The sequence below is a fragment of the Arvicola amphibius genome, chromosome 4, assembly GCF_903992535.2.
Source record: "Arvicola amphibius chromosome 4, mArvAmp1.2, whole genome shotgun sequence".
NCBI lineage: Eukaryota > Metazoa > Chordata > Mammalia > Rodentia > Cricetidae > Arvicola > Arvicola amphibius.
Window position 1 is genome coordinate 69,090,686 of NC_052050.1, and position 24,066 is coordinate 69,114,751.

Below are 24,066 nucleotides of genomic sequence, written 5' to 3' on the forward strand. Positions count from 1 at the left end.
CAGCATCCAAGCCAGGCTGCACTTGACCTCACAAAGACCCTCCTGCCTCTGCCTTCCAAGTGCTAGATTATAGGCGTGTCCCACCACTGCCCAGTTGTGCTTTATGTCTTTTAATCTCCATTTTTGTCCTTCTTTCTTGAATTTTTGAAACATCACCAAATGTTGTGTATGTTTAAACAATACAATACAAACAATACTTAGGTTTCTTATTGGTGCCAGGGATTGAGCCCATACATGCCAGACAAGTATTCTGCCACTGAGCTACATACTCAATCCACACACACCCGTTTTTAAAGATTTATTTTATTTTATGTATTCGAGGGTCTTGCATGCATGTATGTAGAGTGCACTGAGTGCATGCCACTGGCAGGAGGGTTGCTGCCAGACGTAGCAGCTCCCTTTCTAGACAGGCTGGGAGCATCCTCTGTCATTGTCTCTCTTTGATCCCAGTGTCAGAGCAGAAAAGGAGGTTTAAGGGAAACCACTTTGTAGTAGGAAGCATTTCCCCCTCTAGCATCTCTCTGGATGGGGGGATATAGTGGAGTCTGGGTAGCTATAACATTTTTGGGAACCCACTCCCAGTGAGTGGCTTGGTGGAGCTCCATTACTAGTGGGTTTCCAAGAGCTATTAGAAGTACAGGCCTGCCAGGCATGGTGGCACACCTTTAATCCCAGCACTCGGGAGGCAGAGACCGGCGAACCTCTGAGTTTGAGGCCAGCCTGGTCTACAGAGTGAGTTCCAAAACAGCCAGAACTACAAACTACATAGTAAACCCTGTCTCAAAAAAAAAAACTAAATAAAACAAAACCAAAAAACAAACAAAAAAGTACAGGTCTTTTGTCTGGCAGCATCCACCAGGCCTTTTCTTCTTGTTTGGCTCCCTCTTGCTTAGCCCAGTTAGTCTCCTCCAATGTACAGTCTGGGTAGTTCAAGCAGTGTCAGCCAAAATCTGAAGAGAACTGACTGGTCCGAAGGGTGCCTCCCAGGAGGCCAAGTCTGCTGCCCTCTTATCTTGTGTTTGGGGGAAATCTCCCTTTTGTTGTTCCTTGCAATGGACAATGGGTACTTTCCCGGGTAGCCAGATGGCTACTAACAGTGTCAAGCTCTCCTCTTTATTTCTGATTTTCCCAGTGGAGGTGAGGATCTCTATTTCTTGGTACAGGGCCCTATATATGTGGGCTATGGTAAAGGCAGACTGGTCATCAAGATATGTAGTGACAGACTTGTCTTTTCCCCAACAGAATGCTCGAGTTAGAGCTAGGAGCTTGACTTGCTGAGCTGAGGTTAGTTAAGCGATTGCAACTCAACAGTCCCATCCTGGGTTTTCCTCTGCAGCCCCCGCATACCTGACTCCATTCTGGACGAAACTGCTCTCCTCAGTAACCGTACCTCGTCCGCCTTCTGCAACAGGGCATCGGTCAAGTCAGGTCTGACAGGTTGAATCAGGTGCATTTCCTCAAGGCAGTCATGCCGAGGTTCTGAAGGGCCATCATCTGGGAACAGGCTAGAGGGGCTGGGTGGGAGCCTGCAGTGTGACTCTTTCTATTTCCATCTTGACTTAAGGTCGGCAAGTTCAATCTTTTCAGATAACAGAATGTTTGACTAAGGGCTCGGTTACTAGATGTTTGGAGTATTAAGGAGGTGATTATGCTTGTTTTGTATCCTGGGAAGTCAGTCTTTTGCCCTCTGCTTTTTGCTTTGGATATAAAAGGATGAGAGTACACTCGAGGCTGCTACAGTGTTCACTGGGAGCCCTCCCGACTCTGTCCTCCTCTGCCTTTTGTCTCTTTCTTTTCTCCATCCTCACTCCCCTTTTCAGGCACGCTCAACAGGTTGTCTGGTTTTCCTGACAAATGGCGCTTGTACACGGGACCTGAAAACAGGGACTAAGTGAAGGACCCCGTAGGTGAAGAGGCCTCTCGGATAATAGACGAGAGGAAGTGCGGTGAGTAACTTGGAAGACTGGAAAACAATGTGTTTGTTCTCTGAGGGGCAGTTTAAATACCCTGTGGGAGTGGTCTTGAGCATCTCTGGGGAGGAGGCATCATTTGGCAGGCTTTCTCAGGGCTGGAGTCTGGACTGCAGCAACTCCTAGGGGAGAGGGCTAGGGGTGGAACTTCCATCCAAACAAGTAGTAGTGCCACGATGCAGGGGATCTTTTTTGCTCCCAGAGTGATTGATTCTGATTATGAAGGAGAAATCAAGGTTATGACTCATTCACCTAATAGAATTTCTGTGGTAAAGACAGGCCAGAGGCTTGTACAATTAATTTTACTTCCCCAAGTACAAACTAGAAATCAAGTTAAAGGAGGTAAGAGAGGAGAGGCTGGGTTTGGTTTATCTGATGCCCATTGGCTACAAGCCATAGGTCCATAGCACCCAAGACTCACTTTGTTTATAAATGGAAGGAGCTTTTCTGGTCTCTTGGATACTGGTCCAGATGTGTCTGTTATCTCTGCCAGTCAATGGCCTTCAATGTGGCCAAAAATGGAAACTTACACAGCTACAAGGGATTGGTCAAACTCAGAGTCCTAAACAAAGTAGCAATGAGCTTTTCTGGAAAGATGAAGAGGGTCATTGTTGGGAGCAGTGAGACCCCAGATCTTGAATTTCTTGTAATCTCCTGATCTGAGTGCCTACAGCTGCTCTGAGCACAAGACCTTCAGGAGTTCCTGATGGCAGGAGAGTGGTTTCTGGTGGGTTTGGCTGGGGCGTGGCTATCTCTATATAATCTGCCCCTAAACACAATAAAAGGGGCATTCTTGGGGAATTCAAGGATGACCCGTGTTGCTGTCTCTCTGTCTATGTGTGTCTGTGTATTTTAACCTCCTGCCCCTTGCCCGAATCTTGTGAACTGGGTGCCAGCGCACCAAACGCAGACACGGGGGCGCGGTGCACGACAGGTCATGAAGGAACTTTTCGACCATATGTTGTTCCCCACTTGCCTATAAATTTGTTTAGCCCCAATGCAGTTATTGCTAATCAAGTGTTCCAACAAGGGTTGTTACCTAATAAAGGGCTAAGCAGGGAGAATGAAGGAAGAATGGATCCTATCATGCCTAGCAAGAGACCTCCCAAGACAGGATTAGAATATTTTAGGAGAGGTCCCTGAGAAACGTGCACTCCATGCAGACCCTATAATTTGGAAAAGTGAGGTGTCTGTATGGGTGGATCAGTGGCCTCTGACAGAAGAGAAGATACAAGCCAGCCAGCAGTTAGTACAGGAACAGCTGGATAGTGTCCATATTGTACTAATTCTCCCTGAAATTCTATTTTCCTGATTAAAAAGAAATCTGGGAAATGGAGATTGATACAAGATTTAAGAAGAGTTAATGGAACCATGCAGCTAATAGAGCTTTGTAACCTGGATTGCCTTCTCCTACAGCCATACCAAAGGATACATATAAAATTATTTTATATTTAAAGGATTGGGCTTTTTGTTATTGTTGTTATTGTTTTGAGACAGGGTTTCTCTGTGTAGCTTTGGCACCTGTCCTGGAACTCATTTTGTAGACCAGGCTGGCCTCAAACTCACAGAGATCCGCCTGCCTCTGCCTATTGAGTGCTGGGATTAAAGTGTGCACCACCACCACCTGGCTTTATTTTTTGTTCATTGGTGTGAAAGTGTCAGGTCCCCTAGAACTGGAGTTACAGATAGTTATGAGCTGTTGTGTGGGTGTTGGGAATTGAACCCAGGTCCTTTGGAAGAGCAGCTAGTCATCTTAAGCCCTAAACCATCTCTCCAGTCCCTGGATTTTTTTAATTTATTACATATACAGTGCTCTGCCTGCATGTGTCCTTGCAGGCCAAAAAATGGCACCGGATCTCATTACAGTGATAGTGAGCCACCATGTGGTTGCTGGGAATTGAACTTGGGATCTCTGGAAAAGCAGTCAGTGCTCTTAACTGCTGAGCCTTGTCTCTAGTCTTAAAGGATTGTTTTTATACCATTCTTTTGGCTCCCCAAGATTGTCAAAGGTTTGCATTTAGTGTTCCAACAGTTAATCTGGAAGGGCAGTCAGTGCTCTTAACCTCTGAGCCATCTCTCCAGCCCCGATCAATTGTTGCAAAGTTGCCCAAACATATTCCTTTATATTTCCTAAAGTTGTAATGAAAGATCCCATAAAAGATGCTATGCTGGTTTTTACTGATGGTTCCTCCAGTGGAAGAGCTGCCTATGTTATTAATGGTAAAGGTTATGCAGTACAAACGGCTCCAGATTCAGCTCAGATAGTAGAATTACAAGCTGTAGCTATGGATTTTCAGCTTTTTGCAAATAGTTCATTTAATTTACATACTGATAGTCATATACTTTTAGAGCCCTTCAGGTTATAGGGACTGTTCCCTGCATTGGTTAGGATGCCATTCATCAAAGAAAGCTGCCATGCTCTGTGGGTCACACTGGAGCTCTTTCCAGTCTTCTTGGTCCTCTAGCTGCTAAATCAACCCAGATGGTTGCCTTGTCCCAGGGAGAGTCAACAGCCACATGCTCTTTATCAGAATAGCAGAAATTTAAAAAACAATTTGGCCTTACCAGAGAAATGGCTTATCAGATTGCTAAGTAATGTGGTATATACCCACAGTATCTGCCTATGCCTCCCTTAGGAGTAAATCCTCAAGGCCTTCTTCCTAATCATTTATGGCAAATGGATGTTACTCATGTTGTGGAATTTGACAAATCAAAATATGTGCATATGACAGTTGATACCTACTCAGGGTTCTTAATGGCCACTGCATAAATTGGGGAAGCCACCAAGCATGTGATAGCTCATTGCTTAAAATGTTTTTCATGCCGGGCGGTGGTGGCACACGCCTTTAATCCCAGCACTCAGGAGGCAGAGGCAGGCGGATCTCTGAGTTCGAGGCCAGCCTGGTCTACAAGAGCTAGTTCCAGGACAGGCTCTAGAAACTACAGGGAAACCCTGTCTCGAAAAACCAAAAAAAAAAAAAAATGTTTTTCATATTTGGGAATTTTTCAAATTATAAAAATGGATAATGGATCCAGATATATTAGTAAAACATTTCAGCAATTTTGTTCCCAGCAGAAAATTGAGCATAAAACAGGCATTCTTTATAATCCTCAAGGACAAGATATTGTTAAATGAGGCCGTGGCAGTCTCAAGATGCAGCTTAAAAAAATAAAAAGGGGGAGTTGTACCCTCAGTCACCACATAAGGCATACTGTGGATAAACAATCAAACACACGGTCACAGATTCATGTTTGGAAAAATAGATAGGCGTTCCTTGGCTGAATACAGAATAAACTCACAGAGGTCTGGGAAGTTGGTGCAGCAGGTCTAAGAAGCTGGGAGAAGTTTCTGCATAGAAAGCTCTTTAGGGAATGAAAACGCTATAGACAACTAACCATGGCTGATCAGTGAGCACCCCGGTAACACGGGAGTGCTCACAGGAGCAGCCCATGCAGAATCCAGAGCTTGGTGCTATTCAAGCTCAGCAAGTTGAGCACCAGCGAGACAAAGATGGCCCCAAACAAGCTTTCATTTTCCTCCTCTCGGGAAATCAGCATGGCCCAATGCAGAAGAGCCCAGGACAGGAGCGGAATCCCACCTGACGAGCTGCTGCTTTCCCCGAGGCACGCAGGTCTCGTCACTAGTTTTGACAAAGAATCACTAAATTCAAAGAGTTGCTAAACTCAGCATCAGAAACCAGCATGGGATCCCAGAGCGTGTAGGACAGGCCAGGCCAAAGACTGCGGCCGTGGTAGTATCACCAGGTCGAACGACCGGTAAGGAAAATGGAGGACTCAGAACCTTGGAGTCAGGCACACTGGACTCCAAGTGCTATGAGGTCACGTTCTGATAGAACCTCCTTGCCCATCAACCACCCTCTCCTGTGTGTAACACCAAACTCACATTTTCAGAGCACACTAGCCACACATGACATCCAAATGAAACAGTTGCCCAACAAAGAGCCAAACGCTGGAGTTTGTTTTATTGCATGACGTTTGCATAAGAAAAAGTAGTCTTGAAAACGGTAAGGCATCATGCAATCGCTGATAAGCAGATTTTAACTGTACACAAGGTAGGCGGACAATCTAAAATGGAAAAACTATTTCCAAAAAGTACATAAAAGTTTCACATGATGAGCTTTTAAATATGGTTTATATTGTAGTTTCACATTGTTAAAAAGTGCTTCAAATGTACCGCTGGGAAGCTGATCTTTATAAACGGTGACGGGGTTGATGTGGGGCTGTAAACTGTAAAAACTATCTGTATGGAATTAGAAAGCTAACATTGTGATATTCAAACTTGAATCAGTTTTCAATTCCCACTCAGATATATTAATAATCTAAAAAACACCTATTCTGAAACCAACCAAAGTCTATTGAATTCAAGTTAATGCATGTCGGGGGATGGGTCCTGGAGGCCTGGATGTGAGTGGCACGACCCCGGCTGCTAATCGATGTACTGCGCCATCCAGCGAAAGCCTTCTCCATAGCCTTGCCTTTTCAGCACACTGCACATGAACACTTCCAGAGGCCTGGCGTTCAGCTCCTTCAGCGACACACTGCCCTGCAAGGGAGGAGAGCTGTTAGGCCGGGGTTCCATGGAATGAAAGTTCTACTCCCAGCATACTGTAGATTCTCCTTCAGAACACACGAAGCTTTTTCTTACTCTACTGTGATGATGTGGCCAGTGAGTGGGAAAGATGTGAGCTTGGGACATGCAAAGGAATAAAACAATCACCCAAGTGCTGACGCACGCCTGTGTTTCTAGTACCTGGAGCCCTAGGCTAGAGGATCCCAAGCTCTAGGACAGCCTAGGCTGGAAAGTAAGACCCTGTCTCAAAATTCAAAAGAGAAAAGAAATCCAAATTCTCGTTCCTGATATTTAGGACATTCTGCAAGGTGGTGGCATTCAAGAGGATCAGAGTTCAAGGCCAGCACTGGCTACAGCGAGATCACTGCCTAAGACTGGAGTGGAGCAGATGCGTTACAAAGGATGCCCACAGCAGTAGCGCAGAGTCCCTTCCTATGCTGCAGGATTTCTTTGTCCTCAAAGAGCCTTGTGAACTAAGGAGGTTCTGTTTATAAACTAGGAAGTTCATTCCATTTCTTTTTTTTTTTTTTTTCTTTTTTCTTTTTGGTTTTGTTGAGACAGTCTCACTATGTAGCACCCAGGGTAGCCTTAAACTTATGATCTTCTTGCCTCAGCTTCCCAAGTATTGAGATTTCAGACCATGTCCTAGTTTCTGGAACTTTTCAGTATTTACATGCCCCACCCCAGGCCTCAACAAATCCACTATAAATAAAAATAGGAGCTTCAGGGGCTGGAGAGATGGCTGAGTGGTCAAGAGCACTGACTGGTCTTCCACAGGACCTGGATTCAATTCCCAGCACCCACATGGCAGCTCACAAGTGTCTATAACTCCAGTTCCAGGGGACCTGACACCCTCATACAGACATGCACGCAGGCAAAATACCAATGCACATAAAATAAAAATAAATACATTAAAAAAATAGAAGCTCTAGTCAGGCAATGGTGGTGCACACTTTAATCCCAGCACTCAGAAGGCAGAGGCAGGAGGATCTCTCTGAGTTTGAGGACAGCCTTCTCTACAGACAGCCAGGGTTACACAGAGAAACCCTGTCTTAATAAAACAAAAAAAGAAAAAAAAAAGAGCTCTGGTGTGATTGGTTAGTGTGGTTGTTTATACTAACAAGAGAATAGTGTCCTGTCTGGGGCAAGAGAGACAGCTCAGTGCCAAGAGCAATTGCTACTGCTCTTCTAGAGGACTTAGGTTCGATTCCCAGCACCCACATTGCAGCTCACAGCAGTCTGTGACTCCAGTTCCAGGGAAGGCCCTCCTGTGGCCTCCTTGTGCACCAGGCACATGTGTAGTATACAGACAGGCATGTAGGCAGAACATCCATGAACATAAAGTTAAAACTTAAAAAAAAAAAAAGAAGAGGTATTGAAGGATGCACAGTGATTAAGAGCATGTGTTCTTGCAGAGGAGCTGGGCTCAATTCCCAGCACCCATATGATGGCTCACAACTGCCTGTAACTCCACACCAGACAATAGTATATTTTATTCATTTTAAAGGCAGTGGTGGTATATGCTTTAATTCCAGCATTCAGGAGGCAGAGGCAGATGGAACTCTCTGAGTTTGAGGACAGCCTGGTCTACAAATTGAGTTCCAGGACAGCTAGGACTATTACACAGAGAAACTTTGTCTTGAAAAGCCAAAACAAACAAACAAAAGTTTATTATAAAGTGTAGATTCAGGGCTGGAGAGATGGCTCAGAGGTGAAGAGCACTGGCTGTTCTTCCAGAGGACCTGAGTTCAATTCCCAGCAACCACATGGCGGCTTACAACCTCTACAATGAGATATGATGCCCTCTTCTGACCTGTGGGGATATATGCAGGCAGAATACTATACACATAACAAATAAATAAATCTTAAAAAAAAAGTGTAGGTTCAGAGCAGAAAATATAGGCTAAGAATCTGGCTTAATGGTAGATTATATGTGGGGTTCTAGGTTAATTCCTGGTAACACACACACTAAAAGTACTTAAAGAAAAGAATAAATAACAACAAAAACATCAATTCAGGAGTAGTAGTGTACAACTGTTAATCTCAGCATACAGGAAGCAGAGGCAGCAGCCTGGTCTATAAAAGTGAGTTCCTGGCCAGTCAGGGCTTCAAAAACTCAAAATAGAAACTTAAAATGGGATCTGGGGGTTCATATATATATATATATATGTGTGTGTGTGTGTGTATGTGTAACACATGTATGTATCTGTGTTTATGTATAGTGTATGTATATGTAGATTTATGTGTATATATAGTGGCTTACAGCCATCTGTAATGAGATCTGGTGTCCTCTCGAGGAAGAGACCTGGTCAGTCGTCCTCATCAACTTAGAGCATCAACTTAGAGAAACCCAATATGGACAAGTTCAACAGAACCACCATATATGGGCTGCCCATGCATGCATGCTTCAGCATTGCCAGGGCATAAATTTCAAAATTTCAAATTAATATAAAGTATGCCCCCATGGTAAATGTGTTTATGAATATATATATATATTCATATTATATATGAATAAAATATATTTGTGTGTGTATATTGTATATATATATATATGAAGTATGCCCCCATGGCCTGGCAGTGACTATTTGGCTATTTGTTTTGGTTTTGGGTGGTGCTGATGACAGAACCCAGACCTGACCTATATTTTTAGGCATTGTAGCTAATGCTAAAAGTTTGTGATAATTAAAACTTTGAAATCTTGACTTAGTTTTCCGTAAGCACAGCGCTTATGAATAATGGCCTTGAAATGGTTATCAGGAGAAAGGCTCTCTTGCCCTAGCAGACAGTAACGGGGATATTAAAAGAACTCTCAAATGTACAATTAGGGTTTCTTCTTTTTTTTTTTTTTTTGTAGACCAGGCCAGTCTTGAACTCACAGAGATCCGCCTGCCTCTGCCTCCCAAGTACTGGGATTAAAGGCGTGTGCCACTACACCCAGTGAATTAGGTTTTCTTGAAGAGAAAGAATGAGCTTGTGCAGCTGTACACAGTCACTGAAGACGTTCCTACTGCAGAACTAAATATTCATACTGGTCACAAGTGGGCACACCTGGGCATGCCTCTGATCTCATTCCCGGGAGGTAAAGGCAGGAGAACCAAGTTCTCTTAGCATTAAACTCTCACGCTAGCTAGGACTACATCATGGGCCCCAGTTTAAAACCTTTTTTGGTTTTTCGAGACAGGGTTTCTCTGCAGCTTTGGAGCCTGTCCTGGAACTAGCTCTTGTAGACCAGGCTGGTCTAGAACTCACAAAGATCCGCCTGCCTCTGCCTCCCAAGTGCTGGGATTAAAGGCGTGCGCCACTGCCGCCCGGCAGTTTTTTACTTTCTTAGCTGGGTGTGGTGGCAGAGGCAGGACGATCTCTTTGAGTTTGAGGTTGGTTTGGTCTACATAGTGAGTTCCAGGACAGCTAGGGCTACATGGAAAGACTCTATCTCAAAATCAAGTAAGAAAAGAAAAGAAAAATAAAAGGATTTTACCTTTCCTGTTGTCTGCCCATATAAGCCAAACATCTCCCGTAACCTATCTTCGCTGATGGCTTCAGGTCTGTCAATCTTATTTCCAAGAATTAGGATAGGCACATTGGCGATGGTTTCATCTGTCATTAGTGACTGAAAGAAAGCAAATAACAGGAAAGACAAGTTGACTTAAAGCTATCTGAAAAGCTTATTTTGAGAAGATACCAAATAGCCAAGGGCTCCTTCTTCACTGTATCATGACACCCTGATCTGTTCAGTCACACTTTCCTCACGTGAGCCTAAGAAACTGGAGGCTCGATTCTACCACACCCCTACAGCTCTCTGAGACACTCACTATGCAAATCACTAAGGGAATGTGGACACCCTGGAGGTGGGGCCACCTGGTTTCATTTCTGGTTCTGCGACTAGGTTCCGATCTTGGGCAATTAGCCCACGGAAGCTTGGGAAGGATCAGCAGTGACTACTTAGGGTTGATTTGAGTGCTGAGTGAAGCAATTTAGTGCTTGTAGAGGACCAAATACAAGGAAGAGTCAGCAACTACCTGACCCTGTGCCAGGACTGCAGAACTTTTCTAAATAAAGGAATGATCGGGGTTAACCTTCGGTCAGATCTTGGACCTCCCTACTCTGTGGTCTCAGATTTAGGTCTGCCTTGCTGGAAACTGCTGAGCCTCTTTACAAAGTATCTGACCTAGAGAGGGTGCAGAGGGTGTGAACATGCACCTGCTTTCTTCTGGAAGTGGTCACAAAGATGGCTGGGTGATTGCCAAAGACATGGGACCCTGAGGTGACACTGAGTCAGCTGGCATTGGGAATGAGCAGCATGCACACACATGCAGGGCACATTCTGGAGAGGATGAGCGCCGCAGTCTGCAGAAGAGCGTTTGCTAGCACTTCCTCACTGGTTAGGGCTACTGCACTTTACTCCTCTCCATTCTAGAGTCATCGCCAGTGAAAACCATCACTGAGCCCAAGGGACTGCTGGGAGTTTGCTCAGATGCTGCAGGAAAGCTGCTCCATCTGCACCTTTTCCTTCAGGCTGCCCAGAGGGAGTTCACTGTGTTTAGCTTTAATTATTCAACTTACATCGAGTTCTTCTTTTGATTCTAACAGCCTTTCATGGTCTGCACAATCCACAAGAAATACAATGCCATTGATAGCAGGAAGGTAGTTTTTCCATACTCTTCGGGCTAACAAAAACAATCAGGAGTTAGGATTTATGTGTTGGTCAAGCCTATCAGATGGTTCACCGGGAATCCAATAAGGTTTCAAAAGTACTGAGGCAGCCCTCTGGCTGCTGCTGGACAACCAACTGCCTGTATTGTCAAAGATTTTGGTATAAGCTTTTTCCTAGAATACCAAAACAAATTCCAGACTTACCTTGATTGTGGACAATTCAATTCCTTAACTCTCCTCCCATTAAAAAAACTGAATTAGGAACAGGTGAAATGGCTGAGTGCTTAAGAGTGCTTCCTATTCTCCCAGAGAACCCCTGTTTGGCTCACAACCACCAGCAATTTTAGTTACAGGGAATCCAGCACCCTCTTCTGCTTCCATAGGCCCCTGCACACACGTCCATCCTGCACATACATGGTGTATGCTGACAGACACAGTAACTCTCACTAGAGAACCACTATGACTATCATCAACCAAATTTAAGAAGTAAAAACCATATATAGAATGTGTGTGTGTGTGTGCTGTATTAACTTTTTGACATTCTACTTTCTCAGGTTTTCGCTAGTGATAAATATAAAGCCAACGACAGAACAATGTTAGCACCAGGTACAGGCTTGGCTGTGTTGTATTCAAAACAGAACAATGAAGAAAATATACCAAAATAGTAAAATCATCTAGGGACTGAATGTTCAACACATAACCTTGTGAGGAGATTTCATATGCAACTATAAGAACATTTTCGTGGAGGCTAGAGAGATTGCTCAGTGGTTAAGAAGGATGCTCTTCTGGAGGACCAGGGTTAAGTTCCCAGCACCCACAAGGTGGCTCACAACCATCTGTAACTCTAGTTCTAGGGAATCTGATGTCCTCTTTTAACCCCTAAGGGTGCACAAACATGCATGCAAAATGTTCAAAATAAGTAAATCTAAACAAAAGGTTTTCTTTCAGTATTTGAAAAATATTTCTCCATTGTCTTCATGTTTACCTTGTTTCTGATGATAAGTGTGTTATCTTTTACGTTTATTATTTATTTTCTGTATGTGAGAATATGTGTGTGGGAGCAGTCATGCCACAGTAAATGCGTGAAGATCAGAAAACAATTTTTTTTAACTTTTTTTTTTGAGACAGGGTTTCTCTGTGTAGCTTTGGGGCCTGTCCTGAAACTCACTCTGTAGACCAGGCTGGCCTTGAACTCACAGAGATCTGCCTGCTTCTACCTCCTGAGTGCTGGGATTAAAGGTGCACCACCACCACCACCACCACCACCACCACATGGTCAGAACAATTTTCCTTATACTGTGAGGATCCCGAGGAACTGAACTCTGGTCATCGACTCGGCACAAGTACCCATATCTGCTGAGCCAACTCTGGCCTGATGTGCGTCCCTTATCTCCATTCTAGGTGGAAGACATGTCTTTTTTCCTCTCAGTGCCTGGCTCAGAGCACTTTCATTTTCGTGGGTTTTAATGCATTTGCATCACACTGTGCTTGCAGATCATGAGCTCTTTGCACCTGAGAGGTGACAGTTTTCTTAGATTTATTTTATTTTATGTGCATGAATGTTTGCCTGCATGTATGTCTGTGTACCACATATATGCCAGGTAGTCAAGGAGAACAGAAGGAAGTGGATTTTCTGGATCTGGAGATGGGGTGGCTGTGAGTCACCATGTGGTTGCTAGGAATCAAATCTGCAAGAGCTTAGCCAGTGAGCTCTCTCTCCAGTCCCAAGTTTCAGTTTTCACCAGACTGGGAAAACTGGGGTCCATTATTTCACTTACTGTTTTCTATCCCCTTCCTGAAGAATTTTTGGTATATGTACATTATAACCCAGCTTTTAACTTTTTAAAATTTTATGTGTACGTGTTTTGACCATCCACATGCATGCATTGCCCACAAAGGCCAGAAGAGGTCATCAGATCCCCTGAGACTGGAGTTACAGACAGTTGTTAGGCATCTTGAAGGTGCTGGGAATTGAACCCAGGTCCTTGGGAGGAGCAGTCAGTGCTCTTAACTTCTGAGTCATCTCTCCAGCCCATACCTAAGCTTCTTAAGCTGCGGGTCAAGAAAAAATGGACAACAATAAAAGGTTTCTGAATGCCCGACAGCCACAAATGAACTAAAAAAACCAGGGAGTCTTGATTCTGAGGTGTTTCCAGCACTGCTGGCCCATGTGCATGGTCACAGCTGGCTTCACTGCTGCCTTGGTTCTTACCACATGCACTGGGCATGCATGTATCACAACACACAGCTCCAACCAATACTGCCTCAAACACCTCGGGTCAGAGTTCAGACTTCTGTACGTTAGGAATTGCAGTGTTTTAGCTGTACAGAAAGTTTTCTGCTGTTACAGAAAAATAATGGTTTAATTACAGAAAATAAAGACTTTCAATATTTTCCTACCATCATTTCCCACTACGTAAGTATCAAATTAATGTAACTTTGAATTGTATTGCTTTTGAATGATTCATTGTAAAAACTGCTGTTTAAGTTGCTGACCTTAGTACTATAAAAGGAAGGGGAAAATCATTAAATAAATCTAGATTGGAATTAGGCTAGAATTTCCAACAGTTTCTAAAATGGCCCTGCACATACTTTTGCCATTTTGCACTATGCCTTTATGCAAAGCAGCATTCTCGGCACTGGTGACTATATAATCAAAACATCAGGGCTGGAGAGATGGCTCAGTGGTTAAGAGCATTTATTGCTCTTGCAGAGGACCTGAGATTCATTCCTAGCATCTACACAGTAATTCCTAACTGTCTATAACTCCAGTTCCAGGGGAATCTGACCTAGACAGGCACCAGGCACACATGTGGTGCACAGACATATATACTGTCTCATACACATGGTTCCTGTGGAGGCCAGGAAAGGGCACGAGATCCCCTGGATTGGAGTTAAGGACAGTTGTCAGCAGCCATGTGGGTGCTGGGAACCAAACCTTGAGAAAGCAGCTTTTAGAGTACCTCATGGGAAACTCTCTTCTCTAACTCGAGCTTTATAGTCCATCTGGAAAACACTGTAGAAATAAAATTTCAGGCACACTCTATTAGGTTCTAAGTTTTATTTATTATTAATATGTATGATGTGTCTGTGAGTACAAGTGTGTGTGTGAGAGAGCAGGCTTGTGGAGTTTACAGAATAACCTTTGGAGTCTGTTCTCTCCTCTCCCCCGGGTTCTGGGAACTGAACACAGGTTTTCAAGTTTGCGAGGGAAGCACTCCTGCCCACTGAGCCATCTCCCCAGTTCTAGATTACAATTCTCTAATCTTCATACCCCAGAGATGAACAGAAATAGGTCTCAAATGTGCTTTTACTAGCCATAGCCACTGAAAATCTTTTTCAAATATATGTTGCATCATTTAAAAACATATTTTACTATTATTATCTGTATGGTGCTGGAAATGAAGGGCATATGAGGCGCTAAGCTCTACCGCAGAGCACCAGTACTCGGGGCTGGCACCCATCCTACCACCAGGCTTCCAGACGCCCACTAGCTCTAACCATTCCTCCGCAGCAGGCTTCTGGAGGCTTCTAGGTCTGCTCACTAGGTGTGCTGTACCATGTGCCTCACATGCTAAGAGCTACTGGGATATAAAAAATGGACAGGATGTTGTCACAGAAATCCAGCTCAGGGTTCAGATCCTGCAGAGATGTACACAGAAGCACTAAGCCACATGTACAGCTGGAACACTCCCAGCTAAGGTGCTTCTCCAGGGAGGCAGCCACATCTCACAGATGGGGATTTGTGAGCAAAAGCAGAGAGAGAGAACTGGAGGTCAGCTCTAGTGGGAGAAAGAGAAATGGGGAGAAAGGACCATAGAGAATGCTGGCACAATGACAAGTCTGTGTGTTATAAGGAATGGTTCGTCACTGGGAGCTTGGGTGGGTGGCTGTATCATGGGTTCATAATATGATTTTGACAACAGGTGAGAGGAGCCAGATGTGAAGAGAATGGGAGCTGGATTTTCTTCCTCCCTCCCCACCACAAGCAGTTCCCACTTCAGTGAATCAGAGGTATCATAAAAGCCCTCTTGGCTACCAAGGCGTGTATATCTGCTGATAACCCTTGACCTGACTCTGCCTTACCTGAAGAGCATGCAGTTCCAAGCCCTGGACTATAGCACCCACATGTACTAAGTTAAGACAGAGACTAAGGGAAGCAGATTCTTACCTTGGATGTGCCCACCCAGATCAAAAGTTGTAAACGTCATGCCAGCAATAGTGAGTTCTTCTGAAGCTAAATAAAAACAAGACATTTTAACAACACAATCAGAAATCTGCCAGGCACAGGGACTCATGACTATAATCCCAGCACTTAGGAGGTAGTGATGGGAAGAACAGAAGTTTAAGGCTATTCTTGGCTACAGAGCAAGTTCAAAGCTAGCCTAGACTATAAAGACATGTTTATAATCTTCCATTTATCTCCTCATTGAGTGCATATTTTCCTTTAAATCCTTGGTCACAAGAGAGAGAGAGAGAGAAGAGAGAGAGAGAGAGAGAGAGAGAGAGAGAGAGAGAGAGAGAGAGAGAGAGAGAGAGAGAGAGAGAGAGAGAGAGAGAGAGGAGAGAGAGGAGAAAGAGAGAGAAAGAAAGAAAGGCGGGCCAGCAAGATGGCTTAACAGGTAAAGGTGCTTGCCACCAAGCCTAAATTTGATCCCCAGAACCCACAGGGTGGGTGGGAGAACTGACACCGACCATCTGTCTGTTGACTGCACTTGCAGCACGGCATATACCCTACTCCTGACTAGGTCAGTGTAATACAAGAAACAAAGAAGAGCCTTTCAGACTTCATTCTTCAGACAGGTCTCATGCAACCCCAGTTGGCTTTGAACTTGCTATGAAGCAGATAACTGGCATGATCCACCATGCTTAATTCATACAGATTCTGCACAGCTTCATACAGGCTAGGCAGATAGTCTGCCAATTGAGCAACATCCCCAGCCCACCAGAGCTGCCTCTCCCTATCTGTTAATCCTTCACCTTCGTCACTTCTGGGTCCATTTCTTCTGAGAGATTTTTCTCCTGGTTATGGGTCACACTTAACCTACTTTCTTTTCTTTTTCTTTTTTTTTTCTTTTTTTTTTTTTTGGTTTTTCGAGACAGGGTTTCCCTGTAGTTTCTAGAGCCTGTCCTGGAACTAGCTCTTGTAGACCAGGCTGGCCTCGAACTCAGATCCACCTGCCTCTGCCTCCCAAGTGCTGGGATTAAAGGCGTGCGCCACCACCGCCCGGCTTAACCTACTTTCTGCATGTGTGACTAATTCGACGTTATAAAATTGTAATATATACTAAACTTCACTGTATTCTTTTGAACTCCATTCTAGTGGAACTGTTCTTTCTCCAGATGTGGTTTCTTGGGTTCTGCTCCACAAACACACAGACAGGTATTGTCCATGCTAACTTCTGGAGTAATTTCTTTCCATCCTTTCCTCCAGAGCTGTACCTGGCAGGTTCTACCCTCCCAGTTCTGGTCTCTGTCTCCACAGTTGACTGGGCTGTTTGGGTTTCCTCTTACACCTAGGACTGAAAACTACCTTCTGCATAAAAGTTGGAACATGAAGAGCTCATTTTCATTCTCTTAGGAACTCGTCCTGCACCAGCTATTGCTCAGGGTCTGAAAACAGCCGCTCACATGCATTTCGGTCTAGTTATCTAGTGTGTAGTGGGAAGATTTCCAGACTCTTATTTTCCCCACAGCTTAAAGAGAAGTTTCCCATAACCACAATGAAAATTTCCACGTAAATACATGGCACCAGAGCATTTATTCTGTTAGGCATTTATTGTAACCAGAGCACACACATCTCCAGCACTGGAGAGCTAGGGAAGTTGAGGGATGGTGAGTTTGAAGTTAGCCTGGGCTACAAAGCAAGAGCCTGCCTCAAAAACTAAAGGGAGGGAATTACACAGTGTTTCAAGTAAATTAAATATTTAACTGGGTCTGTATTTAAAGTTACTCCCACAAGGAAAGGGCAATGCTTGAATATGGCTGGCTACCCATTCATATGGTTAAAACCCTCTAGAAAAAGAAATTCCTATTTAATAATAAAGGTACAGGAAGGAGACTGTCAACACCTCAGAATGCCCCATCTCCCCTCCCTGTCGGCCCCCCACCTAGACCTCACCCCTAGAAGCAACTCAAGCCTATCCCCCACGGATTATTCTTGCTAATTCTGACATTTCATGTGATGGTGTAACACAGCAGGGAACTTATGACCAGTTTCTCTTGTGGAATGACTGAGGTCTATTTTATTTTTTATTTTTTTTTTTGAGACAGTCTTATTTATCCTGGCTGGTCTGGAACTCTATGTAGACCAGGTTTCAGTGTTGACTTCCAGCCTCTGCCTATCACATGCTGGAACCACAGGTGTGCACGCCCAGCATTTATGCCTCTTTCTTGGAGAATATTTCCTGCTGCTTTCCTTCTCTTTTCCATACAAGTTTTTTAGCAAATACATATTCTCACTTTTCCAGATAAACACCTAGTAGTAGAATTGCCAGATCAGAGGACACAGGGCTGTTACTTTAAATGAAAAAATACAAGTCAGAATGAATGAGATGCAAGAGAGCTGAGACAGCACCTGCTCTGTGCTCTGCAGGGTCTGTGTCTAGAGCAGGTGTGGCATACAGTAGGTGCTCAAGAAATACTCCTGGGGCAAATGAAGGGAGCAGCACCAGCAGGCAAAAGAGAAGTAAAAGTACTCGGCTGGCTCTAATTCTGCACACAGACACTCCTCGTCTTAACAAATCAAGCTCTTTTAAAGCGTTATTTACTTTTATTTTATGTGGATATGAGTGCAGGTGGATGCACAGGCCACAGGCGACTCTCTTTTCATTTTTGTTTGCTGTGCTAAGGTCTCACTATGGAGCTCTAATGGACCTAGAATTTACTACGATGTCCAAGATCTCGCAGATCCACCTGCTTCTTCTTCCAAGTGCTGGGGTTGGAGGTGTGTGCCATCACACATCCTCCAATTAACTTGTTTTTAAACTCTATCTGCCTGGTTTAGCATCTTTTCACTGTGACAGTTACAGATATAAATTAGCCCTCTGTTCCTGCTGCTGGCTCTGTAGGTTCTTACTCTGTAGCCTAGGCTGGGCTCATGGCTGTGCAGGGATGAAAACGTCTGAGTGCTACTTCTAGGTCTCAATCTGTGCTCTGGGAACAGGATAAAAAAATCTCATACTTTATCCACCAAAAACCCCAAATAAACCCTTTTGGGCAGGGCCTGTGACTCACTGGGGTGCAGTGTGGGGACGTGCTGGCCAAGCCTGTCGTCTTTCAGCATGTGCAGCAGCGTCGTTTTCCCCGCATTGTCCAATCCAAGGAATACCAGTTTGCCAGTTTTTTTATACAGTCCTGCAGAATAAGAGCTATGATCAGTAAGAGTGACATCAAACATGGATCATGAAAATGACTTTATGCTGGACATGACGTGAAAGTTACTGTTGCTGTTGTCCTCGGTTATTGTTAAGACACCTGAAGTGTCACTCTTGAGAAGTCTAGAACTCCTGGGTGTGTGGTGTCCTTCTCCTAAGTGCCCCTCTCTAATGCCTGTGCTTACACTGACATTAAAACCCTAATAAACCCAACTTTACCATACCTGCAATGCCAAGAGCTGGAAGATTAAGGCAGGAGAATCTGAAGTTTAAGGCAATTCTTCGCTATATAGCAAGTGTGAGGTCAGCCTGGGCTACCTGAGACCCTGTCTCAAAAAAACAAAACCCAGACCAAGTATGGTAGCACATGCCTGTCTTTAATCCCAGCACTCAGGAGGCAGAGGGAGGTGTATCATGCCTGGCCTACAGTTCCAGGCAGCCAGAGCTATGCAGACAGACTGCTTTAAAAAACAGACAGCTAGGCGGTGGTGACAAACACCTTTAGTTCCAGCACTTGAGAGGCAGAGGCAGGCGGATTTCTGTGAATTTGAGACCAGTCTGGTCTACAGAGTAAGTTTCAGGACAGCCAGTGCTACACAGAGAGACCCTATCTTGAAAAAACCAACCAACTAACCAAACAAACCAAATAAACAATAATCAATTCTAACTCTGCCTCAGCCTAAGTAATTAAGCCTAAACAAGCTTGGCTTCCTGAGCTTATTTTCAGGCTTTCTGTACTTGTTTTTGTGTGGCAGTGCCACCCTCGTCAGGCCAGGCGTTTCCTATTGCTGTGCTGTACCTCTGTCCTCTTTTTACTGTTTAGTGTGAGATAGGATCTCACCAAATTGCCCAACTTGGCTTTGAATTCATTCTGTTGCTAACTTTTAATTTGTGATCCTCCTGCCTCAGTCAGGAGGGGTTAGTAGCTGAGTTGCTGGGGTTATATGTCTATACTACCAAGTAAGGCCTAGCCCTCATTTTCAGGTTTTATTTTATGCCTGTAGTGCAGTGTCTGAGGCCACCAGAGGGGTTCCCTGAGCCTGGGTTATAGACAGTTACATGAGCTGCCATGTGGGTGCTGGGAATTGAGCCCAGGGCCTCTGGAATTGCAGGCAGTCAGTACTCTTAAGTGCTGAGCCATGTCCTCAGTACCTCCTTTTCAACTTTAAAGCAGCAATTTAAAATCTACACATTATCCAACCATGGCAAAATGTATCTGTAATTCTAACATGCACTGGTGAGGTGGAGGCAGGGGGATCAGGCTAATTCCAGGCTAGCTAGGCTACATAGCCACCCTTGTAATCTTTTTCCTTTTATTTCTTTTTATTTGGTGGGGGAGGGCAGGGTTTCTCTGTGTAACAGTCCTGGCTGTCCTGGAACTCACTTTATAGAGCAGGCTGGCCTTGAACTCACAGAGATCTACCCGCCTCTGCCTCCAGAGTGCTGGAATTAAAGGCAAGCAACACCACGGCCCCATTCATCCCTGTAATCTTACGTATTTAGGAGATGGATGCAGGAAGAACATGAGTTCCAAGCCAGCCTGAGCAATTAACTGAGACCCTGTCTCAAAACAAAAGTTTAAAAACAGGGCTGTGGATGCAGTTTAGTGGCGAACCACTCGCCTACATAATCTAGGCCTAGGCTTCATCCCCAGGACAACAGTCAGACAGATGAGTGCATCAGTTTATCTGTGATTTGGGACCTTGAATAATTAAAAAACTAAGTTTGGTCCTGGTCAACAGAAGCTTGTTGCTCACACGTCTACAGACGGAGAAGTTGAGCGCTGTGTCAACTAAAGGTGATGCTGTGCACTGCGCTAGAGAAGCGCCATGCAACAACTGATGTCATGTCTGCATGGAGACAGACACAATGAAATGTGAAAGAAGGAATTTTTCATGGCTGGAAATAAATTAATCATTCAAGAAATAACTATTACCCAGTAGTTAGCTGCTTGCCTAGCATACATGAAGCCAAGGTTTAATCCCCAGCACCACAAAAAAAAGAATGAACTAATGAGTGAATGCATGAATAAATAAATAAGTTTGAACAAGGCATGCTGGCTCACACTAATAATCCCAGCCCCAGGGAAGCTGAGCCAGAAGGCTAACCTGTGTTTCAGGCCAACAGTCCGATCTTAAAGACAGAGAAAGGGAAGAATGGTAGCACTGGCCTATCTATATTAGACTGTCATTTTAGTGCTACATTTACACAAAAAGAATGTGGAGAGGCACTGTGTCAAAAGAAAAGAAGGCTTTGGTGCTGGGGATGGAAGCCAGGCCCTCACACTGCTCAGTGCCCATCTCTAAGTTACAGGCAGCTCCGAGATTTTCTTTTGCTGTGTCTAATTGTTTGACTTTACCAAATGTTAGCAGAAAAGAACTGGAAGCTTTTCATAAACCATAGCAGCAGCTCAAGAAATATCTTCTTGGGGCTGGTGAGATGGCTGGGTGGGTGCACGCATTGCAGCCAAGCCTAATGACCCGAGTTTGATTCCCAGAACCCATAGGGTGGAAGGAAAGATCCAATTCCTGTCATCTTCTGATCTCTGCATGTGTGCCATGGCATGTTTATATACCTAATTACACTGACGTCTTAGGTCACTAAGGAACTCATTCTAGGCCATCCATTCTCTGATAAATTCTTTCCAAAACAATACATATTTTTATTGGCACTTTAGCTAAGAAGTATATTGTCTGCAGTCCTAATCTGTGGTCAGATGTCAATGCCTCTCTGATCTCTTTCTTCCCTCTTTGCTTCCTTTTTTTTTTTAATTTCCTTTTATTTCTGAAAATAACTCTCCCAGGAAGGCATGGTGGCTCACACCTTTAATTCCAGAACTCAGGGGACAGAGGCAGGTGGATCTTGTGATCCACTCACTTTGTAGATCAGTTGACCAGTCTCTACAAGGTGAGTTCCAGGACAGCCAGAGTTATATAGTGAGAACTTATCTTAAACAAACAAACAATAGAAAGAAAGAAAGGAAGGAAGAAAGGAAGGAGAAAAAGAAAGAAAGAAAGAAAGAAAGAAAGAAAGAAAGAAAGAAAGAAAAATTTGGCTACTAACCAAATATGATGGTATGTATCTGAGGACTGCGTAAAGGCCAGCCTTGGCTATACTGGCAGATTCTATTTTCTCCTTTTCTTTCTTTCTTTCTTTCTTTCTTTCTTTCTTTCTTTCTTTCTTTCTCTTTCTTTCTTTTTTGTTGTTGTTGTTGTTTTTCAGTGACAAAAATATTAAATGTAAAGTACCTCAATCTGATTCTCAAAAGGGACACCCAGAACACAGAACACTTGAACCTGACTCTTCAAAGACTGTGTGGGGCAGCAGCTGTGGCTCAGTAGTAGATAGTTTATTTAGCACACATGAGGGCCTGGATCCAATCCTAAGCACATTACCCCCCCTCCAAACAAACAACCCACAAAATGTGTCCTGAACTAAATTCTTGGTGTGCAGGCACTTCTTTTGTTTGTTTGTTTGTTTTTGCTTTTTTTTTTTTTTTTTTTGAGACATGGTTTATCTGTGTAGCCCTGGCTGTCTAGGAACTCACTTTGTAGACCAGGCTGGCCTTGAACTCAGAAATTGGCCTGCTTCTGCCTCCCGTGTGCTGGGATTAAAGGCATGTGCCACCACCTACCTGCCTGGTAATAAATTTTAAACTTTTAATTTTTTTTTTCTTTCTGTATTCCATGGGCTCTGGGGGAATCATCGGATTTGGCAGCCAGCACCTTAGCCCACTGAGTTTATAGGTGTTTGGCCTGCATGCATGTCTGTGTACCGTGTGTACACCTGGTGCTCAAGGAGGACCTGGTTACAGATAGTTGTTAGCTACCAAGTGGGTGCTGGGAATTGACTTGAGCCCTCTGAAAGCGCAATCAGTGTTTGTTTGTTTGTTCAAGACAAGGTCCACATGTAGCTCTTCTGGAACTCACGGAGATCCGCCTGCCTCTGCCTCTTGAATTAAAGGTGTGTGCCATCACGCCCAGCCTCTTTTTATTTTTGTGGGTGCCGGGGTGGAGCTCAGGTCCTTATGCTTGAACAAGTACTTTACTGACTGAGCCATCTCCCCAGCCCCAGACATAGATGTTTATAATAAAGCCTAAGACTTGACAGGGCTAGGGATACAGCTCAACTGATACAGCAACAGCCTAACGTGCAGGAGGCCTTGGGTCAGAGTCTCCGTGCCAAAAGAAACCAAAAGCGAAAGTAACACACCGGATTCTACACTAGATTCAATGAGATAAAATGTTAAAAAAATGCAGACAAACTAGTCAAGAAGCAATACATATTTCTGTTAGGACTATTACTGGAAACAATTATAAGAGATAGATGCCAGGCATGGTGACACACACCTTTAATCTCAGCACTAGGAGCTGGGGGCAGAGGTTGGCAAATCTCTGTGAGTTCCAGGCCAGCCAGCGGTACATAGTAAGACCCTGTGTCTAGATAAATAAATCACAAGAGTAGATTCATTAGAGCCAAGGCTGGGGATGCAGCTCAGTGCTAGAGCACCTGCCCAACATGCGTGAGGTCCTAAGTTCCAGCTCCAGCATGTTAAAAAAATGGCCATTTTATAGATAAGTAAACTTGGGGTAAAGTAAAATAGGAAATTATTCAAGATTATATAATTTTTTAGAAATTTGAGCTCATTCTGAAGAGCAGGCTTGGCTGGAACCTGCTGGAACCCTCAGGTCTCAGGCTCCTGAGTGCTGGGACACAGGTGTGCTCTCCCACACCTGACCTAAGATTACGTGATTCCAAGGGAGTGAGTCACTGGATGTATTTCATAATTCCAGAGCTCGCTGTCTTAACCACAGGCTTACATAAAGGAGCTCTCTACAAACAGTGCATTGACATAAACAGGGTCAACGGGATAGCTACAAAGAGCAAAGCTGAGGTTACCTAGAAACTGCAGCACACTGCTGAACCCACTGTAAATCCAGTCAAATATGAAGGACATGTCCAGATCTTACAGGTCTGAAAAACAAGGTGTAGATTTAGCAGTCAGCATCACCAACATACACAAAATACTGACAGATGTTAAACAAGCCAGAATAACCCTCCAACATTACACAAGTGTTAGGAACTATAACAGAGCTGGAGAAGAGGGCTCAGTACAGAAAGGCACTGCTGCCAGGCCTGCTACCCTCAGGCCAGTCCCTGGGACCCTCATGGTAGGGAGAGAACCAACCCACAAGTTGCCCTCTGACCTCTACACATACATTGTGGTGCACATGAACTTGTGCATGTGTGCACACATAAACACCAACAGACTGTTTTCCAGGCTGACAGAACCTCATCTGTGCTGATGCGTAAATCTCAAAATGCCACTAAACTATCAGGCAGAGACCATTCTCTGTCCATGGAAGGAACAAAATTAATTACAACAAACAGGACTAGAAGAAATTAAGAGCCAGGTATAGTGGCCAATAACTGTAATCCTAGCACTCAGGACAGAGGCAGGAGGATCACTGCAAGT

General features: G+C 44.2%; 1 protein-coding gene across 1 annotated transcript in view; it reads right to left on the reverse strand.

Annotated features, from left to right (window-relative positions):
• Positions 1 to 5,936: 5,936 nt before the first annotated feature.
• Positions 5,937 to 24,066, reverse strand: part of Sar1b (secretion associated Ras related GTPase 1B) — a 31,965-nt gene continuing 13,835 nt past the window's right edge. The window contains exons 2-7 of the mRNA XM_038324566.2: positions 23,490 to 23,564; positions 18,451 to 18,570; positions 15,386 to 15,451; positions 11,125 to 11,228; positions 10,040 to 10,171; positions 5,937 to 6,534 (exon numbers count right to left, since the gene is read on the reverse strand). Coding sequence (XP_038180494.1) covers positions 6,418 to 6,534; positions 10,040 to 10,171; positions 11,125 to 11,228; positions 15,386 to 15,451; positions 18,451 to 18,570; positions 23,490 to 23,547 — 597 coding nt within the window. The 5' untranslated portion in view covers positions 23,548 to 23,564 and the 3' untranslated portion in view covers positions 5,937 to 6,417. The remainder of the gene's footprint in view (positions 6,535 to 10,039; positions 10,172 to 11,124; positions 11,229 to 15,385; positions 15,452 to 18,450; positions 18,571 to 23,489; positions 23,565 to 24,066) is intronic.